At 37.5% G+C, this 22,572-nt stretch overlaps 1 protein-coding gene across 7 annotated transcripts in view; it reads left to right on the forward strand.

The window, feature by feature from the left end:
* The window catches only part of inpp4b (inositol polyphosphate-4-phosphatase type II B), a 351,939-nt gene that overhangs the window by 273,525 nt on the left and 55,842 nt on the right, over positions 1–22,572 (forward strand). For all 7 annotated transcript variants that reach the window (XM_031895514.1, XM_012955594.3, XM_012955592.3 and 4 more), the window contains 3 exons: positions 3,182–3,391; positions 17,740–17,875; positions 21,845–22,017. In XM_031895514.1, the coding sequence (XP_031751374.1) occupies positions 3,182–3,391; positions 17,740–17,875; positions 21,845–22,017 (519 nt within the window). The remainder of the gene's footprint in view (positions 1–3,181; positions 3,392–17,739; positions 17,876–21,844; positions 22,018–22,572) is intronic.

A 22,572-nucleotide genomic window follows, 5' to 3' on the forward strand; every position in this document is an offset into this window, starting at 1 on the left:
CCCAAAGCAAAATGTTTCCACCCCCATGCTTGATGGTGGGGACGGTGTTTTGGGGGTCATAGGCAGCATTTTTCTTCCTCCAAACACAGCGAGTTGAGTTAATGCCAAAGAGCTCTATTTTGGTCTCATCAGACCACAGCACCTTCTCCCAGTCACTCACAGAATCATTCAGGTGTTCATTGGCAAACTTCAGACGGGCCTGCACATGTGCCTTCTTGAGCAGGGGGACCTTGCGAGCCCTGCAGGATTTTAATCCATTGCGGTGTAATGTGTTTCCAATGGTTTTCTTGGTGACTGTGGTCCCTGCTAATTTGAGGTCAGTAACTAACTCCTCCCGTGTAGTTCTAGGATGCTTTTTCACCTTTCTCAGAATCATTGACACCCCACGAGGTGAGATCTTGCGTGGAGCCCCAGAGCGAGGTCGATTGATGGTCATTTTGTGCTCCTTCCATTTTCCAACAATCGCACCAACATAGTTACATAGTTACATAGGGTTGAAAAAAGACCTGTGTCCATCAAGTTCAACCCATCCAAGTAAACCCAGCACACCTAACCCACACCTACCAATCTATACTCACATACATAAACTATAAATACAACCACTAGTACTAACTGTAGATATTAGTATCACAATAGCCTTGGATATTCTGTTGTCACCTTCTCTCCCAGATTCTTGCTAATGGTTTTGTAGCCCATTCCAGCCTTGTGCAGGTCTACAATTTTGTCTCTGACATCCTTGGACAGCTCTTTGGTCTTTCCCATGTTGGAGAGTTTGGAGTCTGCTTGATTGATTGATTCTGTGGACAGGTGTCTTTTATACAGGTGACTAGTTAAGACAGGTGTCCTTAATGAGGTTGGCTAATTGAGTAGAAGTGTCTAACCACTCTGTGGGAGCCAGAACTCTTAATGGTTGGTAGGGGTTCAAAAACTTATTTCACTCAATGAAATGCAAATCAGTTGCTATCTTTTATTTAAAGTTATTTTTTCGATTTTCCTTTTGATGTGCTATCTGCCACTGTTAAAATAAACCTACCATTGAAATGATACTGTTCTGAGACTTTTCATTTCTTTGTCATTGGACAAACTTACAAAATCAGTGAGGGGTCAAATAATTATTTCCTCCACTGTAGTACCTAGAAGTTCCAAGAATCCACATGTTAGAAATATATTTATGCTCATAGTAAGACTGCCTCTGGATGGCCACTATGCTGGCTCTCATCATGTGTTTAATGAGTTTACTGTTACTTTCAGGTGAATTATTATTTATTAAGTTCTGCTAATTAAAGCACTGGCATTATTAAATTAATGAGTACTGTGTAGCAGAGCACAGTACTGCTGAAAGATAATCAATATGCTTAAGTTATTGTGGCTTTTTTCTCTAATATGGTATTAATTGCATTAACAATATTAACTGCCCAATGGAATATGCTGAATCTTAACCTCAGAGCCAGTCCCTTCCTTCCAGCATCCCAGTTTGGCTGAAAGTGGCTATTCAGCTGAATCTGTGCGACACAAACATCTCTAAATAGCAAGAGTAATACTGTAAGGCAGTGATGTTGAATTATTTTACTATCCACTTTATACATTATTAAAAATAACATGCATTTGGGATTCAGCTGGCAAAAAGAAGACTGACATTTTATTTCTGCGGAAGCCATGAAAGTTCTTACAATCCTATCTGGATAGTAAAACTGCTAAGTGACTTGTTAATGGCAGCCCTTAAAACTGAAATGATTTTAATATTTTTCTTATGCAAGTCAAGTCAAATACTGCTTCAATTTATTTGACAGCCATGGTCTCAGCTAGCAATGAATGTCATTAACATGTTAGGCTTAAACTCATGTATGTCATAGGTAGCAATATATTTTTTCGACAGACACAAGGGGGCAGTGGAACTAATACAGCAGTGGATTTAACACACTTAAAATATATGTACAGGAAAAAAAACATAGTTAAGGTATAGGACCGGTTATCCAGAATGCTCAGGACCTGGGGTTTTCCAGATAAGGGATCTTTCTGTAATTTCAATCTCCACAATTTAAGTCTGCTAAAAATCATTTAAATACGGAATAAACCCAATAGGACTGTTCTGCCCTCAATAAGGATTATTTATATCTTAGTTGGGATCAAGTACATGGTACTGTTTTATTATTACAGAGAAAAAGGAAATCATTTTTAAAAATTTGAATTATTTGCTTATAATGGAGTCTATGGGAGATGGCCGGAATTCAGAACCTCACTGGATAACGGGTTTCCAGATAAGGGATCACAAACCTGTACATAACAAATGTTTTACTTACTTCAGCCTGTTATTTTCTGCCATCAGATTTAATGGTATGTTTAAAAAAAACTGTCAAAATGGTGTTTGCTCAAAGCAATTTAACATGTTCTGCATTGGCTGTCAATGTGCTTAAATTCCAAATGCTGGCAATCATTAGGAGCAGATTTACTAATCCACGAATCTGAATCCCGAAAGGGAAAAAATCGTATTGTAAACGAAAATTTTGCGACTTTTTCGGCGCCGTTGCAATTTTTCGTATTTGTCACGACTTTTTCAGGGCAGAAAATATACGAAAAAGTCGCAGCGGCGCAAAAAAGTCGCTGAACATACGAAAAAGTCACAACGCGGACGAAAAAATCGCAAAAATACTGATCATTACGAAAAAACGCATTCGAACGCTTTCGGTCCGTTCGTGGATTAGTAAATCTGTTGTTTAGGCCAAATATAAGGATATCAGAAGTTATCAAAAAAGCTTCATGACCATGTAAAGGCCAAATACAATATTATGTAATGCCAAAGTGATAATATCTTTATATTGTAAAGTGGGAGAAATTAATTTTTTATAATAAAGTTTTAGTAAATCATGTGATGCGGTACAGCTGGGATTTTAATATATTATTACAATGTTATATATACATCTGCACACATGACATATTTATTGTAAAAGCTGCCCTCCTCAAAGCTGAATGACTACATCCCAAGAAAGGTATAATACATAAAATACAGGTGGTCTGCGCTGAAACATCCATGATTCTTAAGGTGCATAGTCCATACATTTCCTTCACTGTCACTTTGGCCCCTGCTTGGGGTCTTTTTCAAGGTTAAAATTTAAAACAGGATATTGGATATAAAATGGATATGTTCAAATGGCAATTTGTATACTGTCATTTTTTTTTGTAGACGGAGCGATTTGTTCGTTCATTCAAGGATCAGCTTATCAGCAATGCTCTTTTGGCACTATCCACGGCAAGGCCAAGTTGCGCCAACAAAAAGCTTACTGATCCTCTGAGTGACACAGAAGACAATAAGACAGATGAGCAGGATAACTTGCACCAAATAACAAGGCAAGATTCCATACCTCACCTTTCAGACTATGATGAGGAAGAATGGGTAAATATTTCTTATTCATTATTTTGCATGTTTATGAAATGGAAGTTGCTATTTCCAAATAAAGTGATGACCAACAGGTGTATTAAATAGAATTAAGATGGTACTTTGCTTACAGAATACAGCACTGGCTTTGTTTTTTAAGAAGACAGGAGATCTTCTGCACTCACCCATTATCAATTAGGACATTTTGTGCATTATGCAACCAAAAATGCCCTTGCTTTAAAATGAACCTGGAATTCTTTGTCCATATATTGCGATATACTTCAAGATGGCCAAGTACGTCAAAGTCATTCCTGGTCTGGCCAGTCCTACACTCACTTTCATCTGATTCATTAAAGGAAAACTAAACCCCCAGAATAAATACATTACTAACAGATAGTTTATATTATTATCAAACTGGAATATATATATCAGTAAATATTGCCCTTTTACATACTTTCCCTTGATCCATCATTTAGTGACGGGCTGTGTGGCATTTTGTGGGGTTTGCATGTTTTTAATATGGACTAATGAATAAAAATGTGATTTTTCTTTTAAATTTTTGTGTGGAGTTTGGGATGTGTTTGGATATTATGGGCTGTGTGCTCCCTCAGATATCGCATGACCAGAAATAATGCAACAACTATAACAGGAGGTAGTGTGGAAGCAAAAGACAGAACTTTGTCCATTAATTGGCTGATGTGACCTAGCATGTATGTGTGCCTTGGTTTGTTTGTGTGCACTGTGAATCCTATGATGCCAGGGGCTGCTATTTTAAGAATTAGGAGTACCCAATGGCACATACTACTATGTATGAAAATGGTTTATTTAGATGAAGCAGGGTTTTACATATGAGCTGGTTTATGCAATATATTTTTATATAGAGACCTACATTGTTTTGGGGGTATAGTTTTCCTTTAAGAACTCTGTTGCTTCATTATATATTTTACAAAGGGACTGCGTTTTACCTGCAACTTGCTTTCAAGGTTAAAACTCCCAAATGGTTGCCCTTTTATTGGCCACCACTGGGACCACCTGACTGTAGCTGGGAATGGTAGAAAATTAAATATATATAAATTTAAACTCTACGTGTATGTGTGTGTGTTAAGACATGTTGTGGTATATATGTTTAGATGAAAGTTAATATATTATGTGCAGCAATGTCTGGTGTATAGGACATGGTTGAAGTTATTAGGATACTGTGTAAGTTTCATGGAAGAGGTGAGTTTTAAACTCACCATTTAAATTCTGAAGGGTAGGGCAATGTCTGATGATGTGGGGTATTGAATTCCTAAAAAAAATGCATCTAGGCAGAAGATGATTAATGAGTGGACTAGTACGTAGAAAAGAAATTTGTTCTTTCAATAAGATGTATCTGGCAAGATTTTGCAAGGGATTATTGTAAGGAATGAAGTAAAGTGTGGAATGAAATATAAAATTATGAAACATATGTCCAGTAGAGCTGAGCATTACAATAGAGAATAAAATGTTTAACAAAAGTACAGTATTTTATGGTGTTTGGCTCAATCTCAAATTGTGTCTGTGCATAATCTTGGCCTTGTTCCTAGTCAGTTCCTAGTCAATACTACTTACATCAGTACATTTCTACTGCCTGCTTGGTTTATTACAATGTTAATTCATTGTATGTTCTGAAGGCATTGTTCTTTCTATTTCATTTTATAATGTAAACTCTATTTTGGATTCACCTTAAAAAAAAGAATGTGTATTTTCAGGGCCATGCTTGTGCTGAACATATTTGCATAAAGTACGTACATTACAATAGGTGGCCTTTGGTTCCTTTAGGCCAGGGCTGACCAGACTTTGTCACACTGTGTCCTCAGTCCTGGATTACTGCTTAAACATCCCACAGTGCCAATAAGGTCCAGCTCCTTGGTTCCTGTCTGACAGCTAATCGCAATGTTAAGGTGGCGACACACGTGGAGAATTTAGATCGACCATCGGTCACACGAAAGATTGTACAACCCGCCACTAACCGTTCAGGGCTGAAACGGCAGATAAGGAGGTAGAAACAATAGGATTTCTACCTCCTTCTGCCGATTCAGCCCCGAAGACAGATTTTGCTCAGGCGCCTTCTATGGTGCCCGATCAAAATCTTTAAACCGGCCCGATCGGCGAGTTGACCGATATCAGCTGCCTCCTGCGATATCGGTCGACTCACCGACTTGCCATACACGCACTGAATATCATACGAAACTGGTTTCGTACGATATTATCGGTGCGTGTATGGCCAGCTTTACAAGTCTAATCTTGTGAGACAACACATATAAAAGCGCATGGATGTGGTATATGCTGGTTGTGGTCTACTGGTAGACCACGATCAATGTCTTGGGCACCACTGCTTTAGGCCCTGCACCAGCTTCCTTTGTGTCTCTTAACACCAAAGGCTCTTGGAGCAAACTGATATGGGCAAGGCTGTTCCTGCAATAATTGGGATTCAAGCACCCTTCTGAAAGCAGAGAGGAGTTTGGAATTGTATCCATGTGAGCACCCGTTCACCATTGCAATTTAGACTTTTATTGGCATTCATAAATCAGGGTTGACAAGCTTGTCGCATTACAGCTTTGTAGCAACAGTAATTCCCAGCACCCTCATTTCCCAATGCCTGCCTTGAGACCGACATCCCTGATTTAAAAACCACTGTTTCACATACTGCATAGCCAATGTAAGTTGCAGCATAAATTGAATTGGAACAACTGAAATGCCTGTTTAAATCATGCACAATGGTAGGAAATAATAATAATAATACCTTAGAGAAAGATTGTTTTAAAGAGCAGCATGAATGTAGGAGAAGTAATTTTAGTGTTGGCAATTGAAGTTGGTATGATTCATTAGTGCTTCTGATGCGGCGGTAAACCACACTGGGATATTTGCACTGTGGCTTTTCTAGCCATAGCTGTGTTTTGTATTAAGTTGACATACTTTTTGTTCTCTGAAAGAAATAAAAAAAAAACAAAAATAACAATTCCAGTTAATTGACATTTTTATTTATATATTGTCATTTACAAGATAATTTATTGCTTATTTTCTTTTGTTTTGTTTGCCTTTGCATATTGGTTTTAGTAGGTGTATTCATCACACACAAGCTCTGTAAACCACATTTGAAATTACATTTAGTAAAGCAATTTTTCAAAAGGACATATTTTATTAAATGACTACACTACCTCATGATAGTTTGCTAATACACAGTTGTTGGTATTAGTTTGCTAACATACAGTATCAGTTGCATTTATATACAGAATGTGTGTGTGTATATAGTAACATAGTAAGTTGGGTTGAAAAAAGACATACGTCCATCACGTTCAAACATAATGCCTATATATAACCTGCCTAACTACTAGTTGATCCAGAGGAAGGCAAAAACCCCATCTGAAGCCTCTCTAATTTGCCGCAGAGGGGAAAAAATTCCTTCCTGACTCCAAGATGGCAATCGGACCAGTCCCTGGATCAACTTGTACTAAGAGCTATCTCCCATAACCCTGTATTCCCTCACTTGTACAGAGAGCTATCTCCCATAACCCTGTATTCCCTCACTTGTACAGAGAGCTATCTCCCATAACCCTGTATTCCCTCACTTGTACTGAGAGCTATCTCCCATACCCCTGTATTCCCTCACTTGTACTGAGAGCTATCTCCCATAACCCTGTATTCCCTCACTTGTACTAAGAGCTATCTCCCATAACCCTGTATTCCCTCACTTGTACTGAGAGCTATCCCCCCTACCCCTGTATTCCCTCACTTGTACTGAGAGCTATCCCCCATACCCCTGTATTCCCTCACTTGTACTGAGAGCTATCTCCCATACCCCTGTATTCCCTCACTTGTACTGAGAGCTATCTCCCATAACCCTGTATTCCCTCACTTGTACTAAGAGCTATCTCCCATAACCCTGTATTCCCTCACTTGTACTGAGAGCTATCTCCCATACCCCTGTATTCCCTCACTTGTACTGAGAGCTATCCCCCCTACCCCTGTATTCCCTCACTTGTACTGAGAGCTATCTCCCATAACCCTGTATTCCCTCACTTGTACTGAGAGCTATCTCCCATAACCCTGTATTCCCTCACTTGTACTGAGAGCTATCTCCCATAACCCTGTATTCCCTCACTTGTACAGAGAGCTATCTCCCATACCCCTGTATTCCCTCACTTGTACTGAGAGCTATCTCCCATACCCCTGTATTCCCTCACTTGTACTGAGAGCTATCTCCCCTACCCCTGTATTCCCTCACTTGTACTGAGAGCTATCTCCCATACCCCTGTATTCCCTCACTTGTACTGAGAGCTATCTCCCATACCCCTGTATTCCCTCACTTGTACTGAGAGCTATCCCCCCTACCCCTGTATTCCCTCACTTGTACTGAGAGCTATCTCCCATAACCCTGTATTCCCTCACTTGTACTGAGAGCTATCTCCCATAACCCTGTATTCCCTCACTTGTACTGAGAGCTATCTCCCATAACCCTGTATTCCCTCACTTGTACTGAGAGCTATCTCCCCTACCCCTGTATTCCCTCACTTGTACTGAGAGCTATCCCCCCTACCCCTGTATTCCCTCACTTGTACTGAGAGCTATCTCCCATAACCCTGTATTCCCTCACTTGTACTGAGAGCTATCTCCCATAACCCTGTATTCCCTCACTTGTACTGAGAGCTATCTCCCATAACCCTGTATTCCCTCACTTGTACTGAGAGCTATCTCCCATAACCCTGTATTCCCTCACTTGTACTGAGAGCTATCTCCCATAACCCTGTATTCCCTCACTTGTACTGAGAGCTATCTCCCCTACCCCTGTATTCCCTCACTTGTACTGAGAGCTATCTCCCATAACCCTGTATTCCCTCACTTGCTAAGAATCCATCCAGCTCCTTCTTAAAGCTATATAATGTATCAGCCAGTACAACTGATATAAATATATATAGACAAAGTAGTGTTCAGTGGAATAGTGTAGCATGTAGCAGAGATACATTACAATGGGTAAAGTTCACACTAAGCTTAAAACAACAGCCTGCTTTACTCGTATATAATCCATTACGGTCAAATTCTGCTTAACCCTTTCCTGTGTCTATGGGTTTCCACCTCTCCTTCCCAGGAACTCTAGACAGGGAGGTGGAGCGTGACATCATTGGGTGGAGTAGTGACATCATTGGGTTGGGCCATGCTGGCAGGACTATGAGTCGCGATTGGCCAATCGCTGCATCAATATTCGAGAATCCTGCCCAGTTTTCCAAATTGGGAAAACCAGGCAGGCAGTTTTGACCTGGACAGCCCTACCATAAACTGGATTGTCCAAGTCAAAATCAGACAGGTGGCAACCATATGTGTTTACAAAAGGTATATATAAAGCTCAGGATATTTTCATACAAAAATTTTCAGAGCAAGATTAAAAGAAAAAAAGAATCACAACTGATACCTTGCAGTTATTTTCAGTGGGACATTTTCAGTGGGAACAATAGAAAGATATAGCCCACAATTCTGCATTTTATTACATTTCTTTTCTCTCAGAAAATCTCTGACAACACAGGGGAATAGAAATCTTAGTTTAAAAAAAATACCAGTTGAGCTACATCATCTGCTGAAGTTCATTTAATGATCATAACATGAAAATTGATTTTTTTTCTTATAAGATATCTAGCTAATGTTTAATCCCCAATTAATCGCTCATTACCACCTCCCTTGGCAAGGAACACCATAGCTTGGCTGGCTTTTCTCCCTATTCTGCTGGTGCATTGTCCTTTTTTCCAGCATCAGTGCATATCCTCTTGTCACCTGGTGTCTGGAAAGATATGGTAATTATACAAAGTGTTGTGTTCACCTTGACTGTATTTGTAGAAAGTGGTAATGCCACTTTCTAAGACATGATTTTTCTAAAAAAATATTAAAAAAGATTTATACAAAAAGAACAATTCACTATGTTTGATGTAACATAAGCACACAGGTTGCCCATAAGGAGCCCCCCATACCTTTGTTTTTATCATGGACATTCCTGTGTACCATTTAAAAAGTAAATGTAGGCCTCCACATATAGGAACATTTTGACTGAACAAAAAAATTTGAACTCTCTGATTATCTCATCCAGTTGGGATTACAGTATGTAAAAAAGGTGCATAAACAATATCTGATCAATAAATATAAATGTGTTATTTTTACACAGACATACCTAATGTCTACATTCTACCTCTCACAAACCTTTACCCCACCTCCGTTAATTCTCAAAAAGTAACAAGGCTTTCATGCAACTGACCATCAGACTGAGTTTACATATGGTTATTGGGAATTTTAAGACTGAATCTCTCCTATGACAGATAGTGGGATGTTAAAGTCTAACATGGCTGCCAGTGGCTTAACTACCTATACAGCAGACCCTGTGGTCGCTGGGGGAGGGCTAGGACTGTGGGTTCTGCTATATGGCAGTTTCCCCTTCCTGGCCCCTCACTTAATCAAAAGACTAAATAGTCCACAAAAAACATAAAACAACTACTGAATTGGGCATGCATGCCCCAAATACTGATCAAGTTAGCTTTATAAATAAGGTACTGCTAGGAGTAAACATTTAATCATGGGTGATTGTAATCTGGCCCCAGACCCATATATTGACAAATCACCTAATAATCACCAAATACCTAATGGCGATACCTTGTGTTCGGCATTACGTTTATCAAAGGCATTTTCTAATATTCTAAGGCAATATGAGCTGTATGTGGGCGTGGAGAGCTTGGCACCCGTCTGAGTATGATTATTCTTTCTTCTCTCATGTTTATTCCTCCTACTCCATGATAGATGTCATCCTTTCAGATAAAAATACACTTTCTGAAATTGTGAAGTCTTCTATAGAAGTGGCTACTTGGTCGGACCACGCACCAGTTGTTTAATTTCCAGTTTGAGGAAGGGGTTGGAATTAGTTTTAAGTTAAGATTCAGTACCATCTTATCAAACAAACAACATGTACAAAACATAACACTTACAAGGGGTTATTTTAAGACTAATGCTTCAACTCAAATAGATCCAGATTTGCTATTGTGTTCATATAAAGCCTTTATTAGATGTAATTTTATATCCATTGCTGTAAATGAATCAAAATATAAGTTGGCCAGATTAGTAGAGCTAAACACAAAACTTGCTGAGCTCACAAGGAAACATAAATTCCACCCAACTGAAGAACTGTCCAATAAAGTAGCTGCTCTAAGAAGCAAATCAATACCAAGAATATGTCGAAGGTTGCCTACCAAATTATGTTAACAAGACAACTTTATTATATTAAGGAGAACAAGGGTGGCAGACTGTTAGCCTGTAAATTAAGAGATACAAGAATTGCCAATAGAGTTCTCTCTATCAAAACCCCAGATGGGAAAAAACCTAACCAACCTAATAGATGTAGTACAAGAATTTGCCAATTGTTACTCTGATTTATATCATTTAAAAAATGGTCCTCCTACTGTACAACCTGACCCAATTAACATCACAAAATTCTTCCTTTCCAACTTTTCTTTAACTTCACTATCACCAAACCAAATTCAATTTCTCAACTCCCCAGTTTCCCAAGAAGAAATGGTTTCTACTATTAAAATGCTTAAAAACAAAAAAGTCCCTGGACCAGATGGCTTTTCAAACAACTGTTACAAAACCTTTTCAGCTACACTAGCACCAACCTTAACTAATCTTTTTAATTCCTTACGGTCCCAACAATCTCCTAGACAAGAACTACTCAGGCTACTATCATAACCATCCCAAAACCTAACAAAGATCCTACTTCAGTTGTGAATTACCGAGCAATGTCCTTATTAAACTGTGATATAAAGTTATTTGCAAAAAATCTGGCAAACCGATTGAATCCCATTTTGAAACTTCTGGTATCAAATGATCAGACTGGTTTATACCAACCAGGCAAACTCCTGACAATACAAGGAAAGTTATAAATATAGCTATCCATGCTAACCAGACTAGGGGGCACATTTACAAAAGCACGAACGCTCCGAGCGTATTTTCGCACGACTTTTTCGGACGTTTGCACAAAAAAATCGGAAAGGTTTTACCGCTGTTTACAATGGTCAGTACGAAAATTACGTGACTTTCGGATCGCCAATACGATATTATCGTGACTGATACGATTTTTTCGTAAGCATTTTCGTGATATTTGCGATCTTCAGAAATTTTAGTTTCCAATCCGATTTTTTCACATTCGTGATTCGGATTCGTGGATGTGCCCCTAAGTCTTCCTGCACCTTAGTAGTCTTTGAAGCAGAAAAAGCTTTTAATTGGGTTTCCTGGCTATACTTAGAAATGGTTTTGCAAAAATTTGGTTTCACTGGTCCTTTTCTAGAGCATGTTATTACAAAAACCCAACAGCTTCTACAGTGGTGTGAAAAACTATTTGCCCCCTTCCTGATTTCTTATTTTTTTGCATGTTTGTCACACTTAAATGTTTCTGATCATCAAACACATTTAACTATTAGTCAAAGATAACACAAGTAAACACAAAATGCAGTTTTTAAATCAGGGTTTTTATTATTTAGGGAGAAAAAAAATCCAAACCTACATGGCCCTGTGTGAAAAAGTAATTGCCCCCTGAACCTAATAACTGGTTGGGCCACCCTTAGCAGCAATAACTGCAATCAAGCGTTTGCGATAACTTGCAACGAGTCTTTTACAGCGCTCTGGAGGAATTTTGGCCCACTCATCTTTGCAGAATTGTTGTAATTCAGCTTTATTTGAGGGTTTTCTAGCATGAACCGCCTTTTTAAGGTCATGCCACAACATCTCAATAGGATTCAGGTCAGGACTTTGACTAGGCCACTCCAAAGTCTTCATTTTGTTTTTCTTCAGCCATTCAGAGGTGGATTTGCTGGTTTGTTTTGGGTCATTGTCCTGCTGCAGCACCCAAGATCGCTTCAGCTTGAGTTGACGAACAGATGGCCGGACATTCTCCTTCAGGATTTTTTGGTAGACAGTAGAATTCATGGTTCCATCTATCACAGCAAGCCTTCCAGGTCCTGAAGCAGCAAAACAACCCCCGACCATCACACTACCACCACCATATTTTACTGTTGGTATGATGTTCTTTTTCTGAAATGCTGTGTTACTTTTACGCCAGATGTAACGGGACACGCACCTTCCAAAAAGTTCAACTTTTGTCTCGTCGGTCCACAAGATATTTTCCCAAAAGTCTTGGCAATCATTGAGATGTTTTTTAGCAAAATTGAGACGAGCCATAATGTTCTTTTTGCTTAAAAGTGGTTTGCGCCTTGGAAATCTGCCATGCAGGCCGTTTTTGCCCAGTCTCTCTCTTATGGTGGAGTCGTGAACACTGACCTTAATTGAGGCAAGTGAGGCCTGCAGTTCTTTAGATGTTGTCCTGGGGTCTTTTGTGGTCTCTCGGATGAGTTGTCTCTGCGCTCTTGGGGTAATTTTGGTCGGCCGGCCACTCCTGGGAAGGTTCACCACTGTTCCATGTTTTTGCCATTTGTGGATAATGGCTCTCACTGTGGTTCGCTGGAGTCCCAAAGCTTTAGAAATGGCTTTATAACCTTTACCAGACTGATAGATCTCAATTACTTTTGTTCTCATTTGTTCCTGAATTTCTTTGGATCTTGGCATGATGTCTAGCTTTTGAAGTGCTTTTGGGCTACTTCTCTGTGTCAGGTAGCTCCTATTTAAGTGATTTCTTGATTGAAACAGGTGTGGCAGTAATCAGGCCTGGGGGTGACTACACAAATTGATATTGAAATTGAAAATTGAAATTGATAAACCACAGTTAAGTTATTTTTTAACAAGGGGGGCAATCACTTTTTCACACAGGGCCATGTAGATTTGGAGTTTTTTTTCTCCCTTAATAACGTAAACCTTCATTTAAAAACTGCATTTTGTGTTCAATTATGTTATCTTTGACTAATAGTTAACGGTTTTTGATGAGCAGAAACATTTAAGTGTGACAAACATGCAAAAGAATAAGAAATCAGGAAGGGGGCAAATAGTTTTTCACACCACTGTATATGAGCCAATGGCCAGACTTCCTTTTTTTCCCTTAACAAATGGCACTTGTCAGGGCTGCCCCTTTCCCCATTAATCACTGTTCTACTTATGGAACCTTTAGCAGAAACAATTAGATAACACCTAAACATTCTTGGTTATTCGATACAGAAATCATACAAATTATCCCTGTTATCTTAACTCACTAACCCTACTATATCACTACCAACCTTATTCCAATTACTTACCCATTTCTCAAATATTTCCTATTACAAAATTACTACAACCGAAAATGAAGCCTTACCTTTTTGGATTCCCCTAAATATTCTGACTAAGCTAAAGGCTTCTTTTAAGTTTGTGCGGCAACAGTCTGTCATCTCTTATTTGGGTATAAAGGTTGGGTTTTCTGTCAAAAGTCACTATAATGCTAATTTTAAATGTTAGGAAAATGTGAACAATACAAAACTTTTAAAGAGATTTCTTGGTTGGTTCTTGGTTATCAGCCATTCATACCATGTTACTACCAAATGTTCTCTACATTTTATAGCAATTCTTATACAGGTATCGGACCCCTTATCCGGACCCCCGTTATCCAGAAAGCTCCGAATTACGGAAAGCCTGTCTCCCATAGACTCCATTTTAAGCAAATAATTCAAAATTTTAAAACTGATTTCCTTTTTCTATGTAGAAATAAAACAATACCTTGTAATTGATCCCAACTAAGATATAAATAATCCTTATTAGATGCAGAACAATCCTATTGGGTTTAATTAATGTTTTATTGATTTTTTTGTAGACTTAAGGTATGGAGATCCAAATTACAGAAAGACCCCTTATCCGGAATACCTGTACTTATTCCAAATAATTTTTTTCTACTACAGGTATAGGACCCGTTATCTAGAATGCTTGGGACCAAGGGTATTCCGGATAAGGGATCTTTCCATAATTTCGATCTCCATAACCTTATGTCTATTAAAAAATCAATAAAACATTACTTAAACCCAATAGCATTGTTTTGCATCCAATAAGGAGTCACAAGGTGGTCTCAGCCTCCCTATTTAAACTTTATTCAGCGCATCTTCTCCACAACAATTCAACCTCAATGGGAACAGAAAACTTGCTCAGTAAACACCTTAGTAAATGGTCTTTATGGCAGAATTCTTATATCAATATTTTGCCTCTTTCTGTTCTCTTTTGTTTTCTTTGTCATTTTTTCTTCCTTTATTTTCTTTCTTTTCCTTATTTATAGTTGTGACAAATTCTGGCCACAATATCACCCTTGTGTTATTTCAGTACTCTACTATGTTATGTATATGAAAATTTAAAAATTGTCAATAAAAAAAAGTTTTTTTTAGTGATCCTTTCTATATGGATTTGCAGATTCCCTTCTGCAGTTAAATGGCACCACAGCCAACTCTGTTGATAAGTCTCAGTGAAGTCTCAATGAAATACACCTTAATTATATCTTAATATAAGAGAAATAAAGTAGTACTCTGCAAAATTCCTTTTAGAAAATGTAAAAGTATGGATTCTTAATGGCAGAGCTTAATTAGGGGTGTTTTGTGGTTGGTTAAGATCGCCTGCGCCACATATCTAGAACAAGACCTTTTCTTTTAATGGACTGCATATCATGTGTCACCTGAGCGGCTTCTGTAACCTTATAATACATTGATTTATACCAAATAAGGTTGCATTAATAGCATGGTAGCTGTTACCGAGGCCATTAATCTCAATCATTATGATTAATCTGTAGCTACACAATGTGGGTTAAAATAAAATTACAAAAGCCACTGATTATTGTACAATTCTGTTTCGCTGTGAATGTACACAGAGTTTCTTAAGTAATGAGAATTATCTTGCCCAGAATCATGGTTTTCTTGTTTTTTTAATAATCTCACCAATACCCTGAATGATTATTGGGGTAATGTAATAAAAGAAACAAAGTTTGCCTGAGTCTAGACCTGTGGCAAACTGTGCACCTTTGTTACATTAGCAGCCATATTATTTCGTACTTTTTTTTTTTTACGACATTGCCTGAGAGCCTGATTACTTCTTATTAAACACAAAGCACTGATCTTCTGGGCATGTTATGGATATCACAGTACTTGGGAGTGCAGCCTTTTGCAGTCACTGCTGACATTGCTTAGGTCTGACTGCCATCCTATGCCCCTGACCAACCCAGGAACCCAGTTAGGAGTGTAGAGGACTCCTTAAATGGAGCTAGCCACTAAATCAACCATGTAGACCTTTTTTGAAACATTAAGGAATTATACTTCTTTTGTGAAGCAAGCCCAGTATATTTTACCTGTGTGATGTTATCTTAAGTGCAACTAAATTGGCCACTATCCAAACTTGTTATAACTGAAAATAGAGTTATGTTACAAAGGATGTACAAAGAATGTTACAACTGTGTATGAGTAGCTAGGTCTGTAATATATTTGCTTGAGGAACATAATATAGTTTCCAGACAAACTGTATATTTGGTATGTAATATGAGACCAATATAAAGTTCTATAATAATATATAAAGGCAGATTTTTGGATAGAAGAAATAAGTTTTATGGTAATGTGTAGACACCTTGCATTTTGGTTAATTGGTCATTTTAAGGATGACCATAAATACTATTGGACCTCTCAACAGTATAGAACCTTAATAAAAAATTGCATTCTCACAAATCTTTAAACTAGTGTCTTAGTATTTGTGCCATTTGACTTTTTTGAAAGGTTCCCTCCGACACTGCCGAAAAAAAGTGATTTTCGCATATGCTGCCTAGTCAATTTAACAGCAATGTAAATAAAAAATAGTGAGTGGCTTAAGTGTAGAAAATGCGGGCTTCAAGATTAGTAGTATTTGTAGAAAGGACCCACATAGTGCACTTTTATTATTATATTTAAAATGTTAAAAACCTGTGTGTTCAAGAAAAACAGGTATTTATTTTTTTTTAGTTTATAGTAACCCGCGATAAATCTTCACTACTGTGGACGACTAATCTCCCCGCAATAAAGTGAATCACCAGTGGGAAAACATGCACAGTGCTTAGTTTTTACAAAGTTACCGAAGTTGCCGCTCAAGGAAAAATGAAGCGCCACTTACTGTATGTTTTCTCACCAGCGACTTACTTTGTGGCTGTTGTGAAACAGCCACAAATTGCCCGTGGTAGTGAAGATTTATTGTGGCTAATATTCTGGTATGCCAGTACCCTAATACAGACTGGCAGTTGACCTAACCATAGAGACTGAAGGGACTAAACTACCTAAGCATTTGTCTATGCCCATATGTAAAAAAATGGTTGCTATGGGTTACTGCAAATTTAGTGCCATTTATTACATAACCCCATATGTATATAATTACATGTAGACAGGTTCTGTGCAGCATTTACTAAATGGTTGTTTTTTGAACCAATATTTTTACATTTTTTAATTGTATTCTTTAAAATAATCTCAATCTGTTTTTAGCAGATGTGTGTTTTATTCAGGATGATTCTACATTATTTGGCCTTTTTATATGCTTATATTTGGCTTAAAAAGTTTCTAAAGACTCATCAGCAACAGATGTTTTTTTTAGCACTGAGATACAGTGCACTTTATAATTTTCTCAGGTCTGTGTTGTCTCTTGTAAAACAAGGGAAGCTGGGAGAATTCTGAGAGTTGCAGTGTAACATATAGAAGGTTTTAGAATGGGCGTCTTTATTGCACAATAAAGAACAAAATAATTGCATAATAGCATTGTCTAAAATTGTATATATGTCTGTTTTAGAGTGAGTCAATGATTGTATGAATGGTAGTTGAACAATAGAATTCCCCATTTTTTGGAAATAATATGGACCTTCCATATTAATAACATTGGCATCAAGAATCATTGTTACTGGCCAGGTGGCAACCCTATTGAACAATCCTATCAACTGAAATCCAAATGCATTTTGATTATGTGAAAGGATCATGATGCTCTAGTCACAGAGGAGAGGTTGGTCACAGACAAACACAACATGGCCAGCTGCATCAGTATGTTCATGGTACCATCTTAATTCTTGTTAAAATGTAATTCATGGCTTGAATTTTATCCTAGTCTTAACCAAATGCATACTGCAAAGTTATATGATGCTAAGATTGGCAAATGCAATGTTGGTTATTTGCATATTCTATTCTAGAATTGATAAATAATGCTGAACATGTACATGCAAGTTTTTGTCGGAAAAATCCCCATCTAATGTGTCTTGTGAAACTTGGTTTATTTCCTTTAGCATGATACATTTCCAGCTATTGCAGGATAGAAAAGCTTTTAATTCATGGGCTTATAGAATTGATGTTGATGCATATCTGTCTTGCTTTTATCTATTATGAGGGTTTTCTGTTTGGTATATGTTGTGATACTGATGTTCCTTTCAGGATAGGGTGTGGGCCAATGTGGGAAAAAGTTTAAACTGCATTATTGCCATGACAGACAGACTACTTGAACAAGGCAATAGCACAAGAGAAAACAAAACTGAGTGTTCATCTGAAGACATCACGTCACAACAAAATGGTAAGATATCTTCTTAGCCTTGCGTGCCAGCTTATACTGCTAGGGTGCCTTAATAGAAATGAAAAACTAAAGAAAACGCAAACAATGGCCTTCCCTAGAAAAAATGCTGACAGAGATATCTGAGCAGCCCTGTGTTTCCTTGATAGAAAGCTATTCATCAAACTGAATCTCCCTTGTATTGCCAGAAATGCTACCTAGACTCCTTTTTGTTGAGCTTCAAACAAGAATGATGTTTGCTTTTCAATCTTAGTCACTGAGTCATAGTTTAATGTACAAAACATATTGTTCCGCCAGTACAGTTAAAGAATACAGCAGTGAAGCTTCTCTGTTAGAAATTGGTGTTAAAAATAGCATGCTCTAAAGATTGACCCAACTTCTCTGCCTTTTTGCTATATAAAAAATTGCTTAAATGGAATTTTGGCATATTTTTACTGATGCATCAAAGGCGATTGTATTTTAAAATCTCTAACCTACAACAATAAAAACCACGATTGGTCTCTGTTATTCTATACTTGTAAAAACATAATAGTTTGCTTGATGGGACCTGAACTGCTGACCATGTATCAATGGAAAGTTATGATAGATAGGGCTCTTCTACTTATTAAGTTGACTTATTTGTGAAGAGACTATCCACATAAGTTTGATCTAATATAGGGGGACTGGGTAAAGAAGTAGATACTAAAGCAATTCATTTTTGCATGCATTCCCTTTATTTATGCAATAAGGTTTAGATGAAACAAGCCAGCTTCATAGATTGTATAGTTCACTGCACTAATGGGCTTACTGTACATACCCTTCTCATGTTGAGCAGGACAGTTACATTGTTAAGTTGGGTTGAAAAAAGACCAAAGTCCATCAAGTTCAACCCAAGCAAACCCCAACACACACACATAGACCCATACTGACCTATCTATACACTCACATACATAAACTACTGTATATATACCAATATCTATACTAATTTTAGCCTTGGATATTCTGCGTGTTGAAGAACTCATCCAAGCCCATCAACAGAATCTGCCATTACAACATCACTAGGAAGGGCATTCCCCAACCTCACTGCCCTCACCGTGAAAAACCACCTACAGTGCTTCAAATGGAAGCTCCGTTTCTCTAATCTAAAGGGGTGACCTGTGGTGCACTGATTGTTTGAACATCCCCCATCTACCTATAATCCTCTCTAATGTACTTGTACAGAGTAATCATGTCCCCTCGCAAGCGCCTTTTTTTCCAGAGAAAACAACCCGAACCTCGACAGTCTAACCTCATAGCTTAAATCTTCCATCCCCTTTACCAGTTTAGTTGCACGTCTCTGCACTCTCTCCAGCTCATTAATATCATTTGTAAAAGATTGGAGCCCAACACTGTACTGGATACTCAAGGTGAGGCCTTACCAGAGACCTTGAGCCCTTGAGTCAGTTTTCATCCCTTGAGTCAGTCAGCACTTTATTAGCTTTAGTAGCCACAGAATGACACTGCCTGGAATTAGACAACTTGTTATCAACAAAAATCCCCAGATCCTTCTCAGTTAAGGATTCCCCAACAAACTACCATTTAGTTGAATAAGTATTGGTACTAAGAATGAATATAACAGAAAAATCAGACCTTTCATTTTAATCACCTAAACCTTGTTTTAAAGAAAATTGAAATGTATTTACAATGATATTACAAAGTCTTGATGAGGAGAATGAGAGCAAAACAGCAAATACATGTTTTTACAACAATTCCTGCTGGTGTGGCTTGTGTATTGTTTACAAATAAATCAAAAGATACTGTACACTAAAGAGAGAGCATACTTGCTGTAGGGCAAGAGTGCATGGAGTAAAATGTACTTGATAAAAATTAATCCAGGAGCTTCTCCCATTAATGTTCATAATGCAAGTAGGGTGCTAGCCAGGGTGCCAGTTTGCCTATAATTTAACCAGTTTAACCATAGCTGCCAAATTTCTGTAGCAAACTGGTAAACGACTATACATTGATACTGTCAGATTACATAAACAGAGCCGAGTTTGATGGTGCTGGTATTTTCCTCAGATTTGGAGCAGAAAACGTAACAGATTCTTAATTAAATGTAATAATCCAAGCTGCATAGAAGAAAGATGATGCCGGCTGCACAATTGCTTACATTTTATGCACACAGTGGGTTTTTTTCCAAATAAAATAACCAGTTAAACAAATACAAATAGTACAATTAAACCCTGCCTTTCAAAAGCATTGCAGTGCTGTGGAATACAAAGGAGTTACTTCTTGAAATGACTTGGAACTGTGAATTATGGTTCAGCGCCATCTATTGGTTTTTTCTAGGTGTTGCCTCATGCAAAACATCTCTATTTTTTACTTTAGCATTAAGATGGCACGTTAAAACTCACATTAATGCTATTGTGCTTAGCAGCAGGACAAAAATAAGGAAATATTAGTTTGCCTTTAAAAAAAGCTTTACAAAATGTAATTGGAATTCAGTAGAATGGATTATGTAATTGTTATCTGTAATATATAAAGACAAGATACCATTTTATAGAAGACAAATCAAATTCTTTTTTATTTTCCAATAGTAAAATCCCTCTATTCTTTACTAGTCAATAAGGCCCCTCAAACTAAACTTGAAATAAGGCTATATGTGTTAGATACATGAAACAATGTTAGCAAATATTCCATAAATAATAATAAAAACAAAATAACTGGTTGCTGTGGGTTATTGGGGCAGGCAGAAGTTTGTCCATGCTACTACCTAACAACGACAGTATGTTTCTTAAAGGACCAATAATGCCAAAACCTTTTTTTTCCACTTTAAAGCTAATATCTGTTCATCCAGCACCTACATAGAAACTATTTCTTGTCAACAAATGTCCTGTTTATATGAGAAATGTGTTCATTCTAATGTCCTGTAAAGAGTCATGCGTCATCAGTAAACAACAGCCTTTTTATACAAACATTACAAATGTTTCTGAAGCAAAAACACTTGTGTGTGTGTTTGTATATACGTATATGTATATAGATAGATAGATAGATATATTACATACCAGGGCCATAAATATGCTGTAAAATTAAAATTTGGCCTTACAAAAAGTACTTAATGATGTCATCTGTTATAATTTCTGCTTAGTGATGTAATGTCACATGACTAACTGAAACCTGCATATTATAAAGAATAATGTACCCAATGTTGCACATTATTAGGTTATTAGAAGTCCTTTTGGATGTTCATGACCTGTATGAGGATATTGGTCTTTTCTAATACAGGGGACAAATTAAAATTAACTTTGTCCTATAATTCTCATTGAACAGCCCTTTGTACTGAAACAAATATACATATTTAAATAAAACATAAACATCTTTCTCGATTTTAATAATAGGAACAGGTTTTTTTTATAGCAGGACCTGTGAAGTTGTGGAATTCTTTCCCTGAATCAGTCATACTGGCAAATACATTAGAAGGGGTTAGATGGCTTTTTAGCAAGTGATGACATAAAGAGTTATTGAAAAAAAACGATGGCCATATTGGGGTCAGGAAGGAGAAAATGTAGAGACTTCAGATGGGGATTTTTGCCTTCTTCTGGATAAACTAGCAGTTGACATAAAGGTTACACTCAATGGAAATGTGTCTTTCTTCAACCTTAGTCACAGTTAATGTAATGAAAGCAAACTGCTGGTGGGTTGCTGTGTGTTTCCTAACCAGGAGTTCAAGGCACATCTCTAGGTCCAGTGCTCACACCTGCTGCTGAACAAGAAACATATGTGGTGAGCAGTTGGCATATTATAAGTGTGCCAATACTCCGTAATAATGTGTGCAACTTTATGTAGTCACACTGTTTAATGAATTCCACAGGCTGAGGGTAATTTCTTTTTCATGTGAGGTGGTTTGCATAATATCTTTATGCATTCAGTGTTTTCCCAGCACGGCTCCAGACGCTGCTTTCATGATGCCTCCTTTCTACATGCTTTGATCGCTATCTTTTTTCTGTCATGCAGGAGACTGGTATGAACAGCTGTACCCTCTGATAATTACACTAAAGGACTGCGTAGAAGAAGTGGTAGATCGAGCAAAGAAATCAATGACTTTTGTTGTTTTTCAAGAGCTTGCATGTGGGTTGCCCCAGTGTTTGCAGCTCACCTTTAGAAGAGACGTTGTTTTCAGCCAAGCAGTAAGTTTGCTGTATAACCTAGACTACACGTTTATAAGTACACGTATGGGACCCATTATCCAGAATGCTCGGGACCTGGGGTTTTCCAGATAAGGGATCTTTCCGTAATTTAGATTTCCTACCTTAAGTCTATTAAAAAAACATTTAAACATTAAATAAATCCAATAGAATGGTTTTGGCTCCAATAAAGATTAATTATACCTTAGTTGGGATCAAGTACAAGGTTCTGGTTTATTATTACAGAGAAAAAGGAAATCATTTTCAAAAATGTGAATTATTTGAATAAAATAGAGTCTATGGGAGATGGCCTTTCCGTAATTCGGAACTTTCTGGATAATGGGTTTCCGGATAAAGGGTCCAATACCTGTATACGATCAAACAGGCACTCTAGAATGTAATAGGCCTCATTTTGATAAAAAATATAAACTCTCACTTCAAATAACCATTGTTTTTGTTCCAGTACGTGCTTAACAAAAGTTTAAAAATGCTTAAATGATAAAAGAGGAGGCAAAAAAAATATATGTGGAGTTTTGCAATTACTTGTTGAAATTTTAT

The sequence above is a fragment of the Xenopus tropicalis genome, chromosome 1 (genome assembly GCF_000004195.4).
Source record: "Xenopus tropicalis strain Nigerian chromosome 1, UCB_Xtro_10.0, whole genome shotgun sequence".
Lineage (NCBI taxonomy): Eukaryota > Metazoa > Chordata > Amphibia > Anura > Pipidae > Xenopus > Xenopus tropicalis.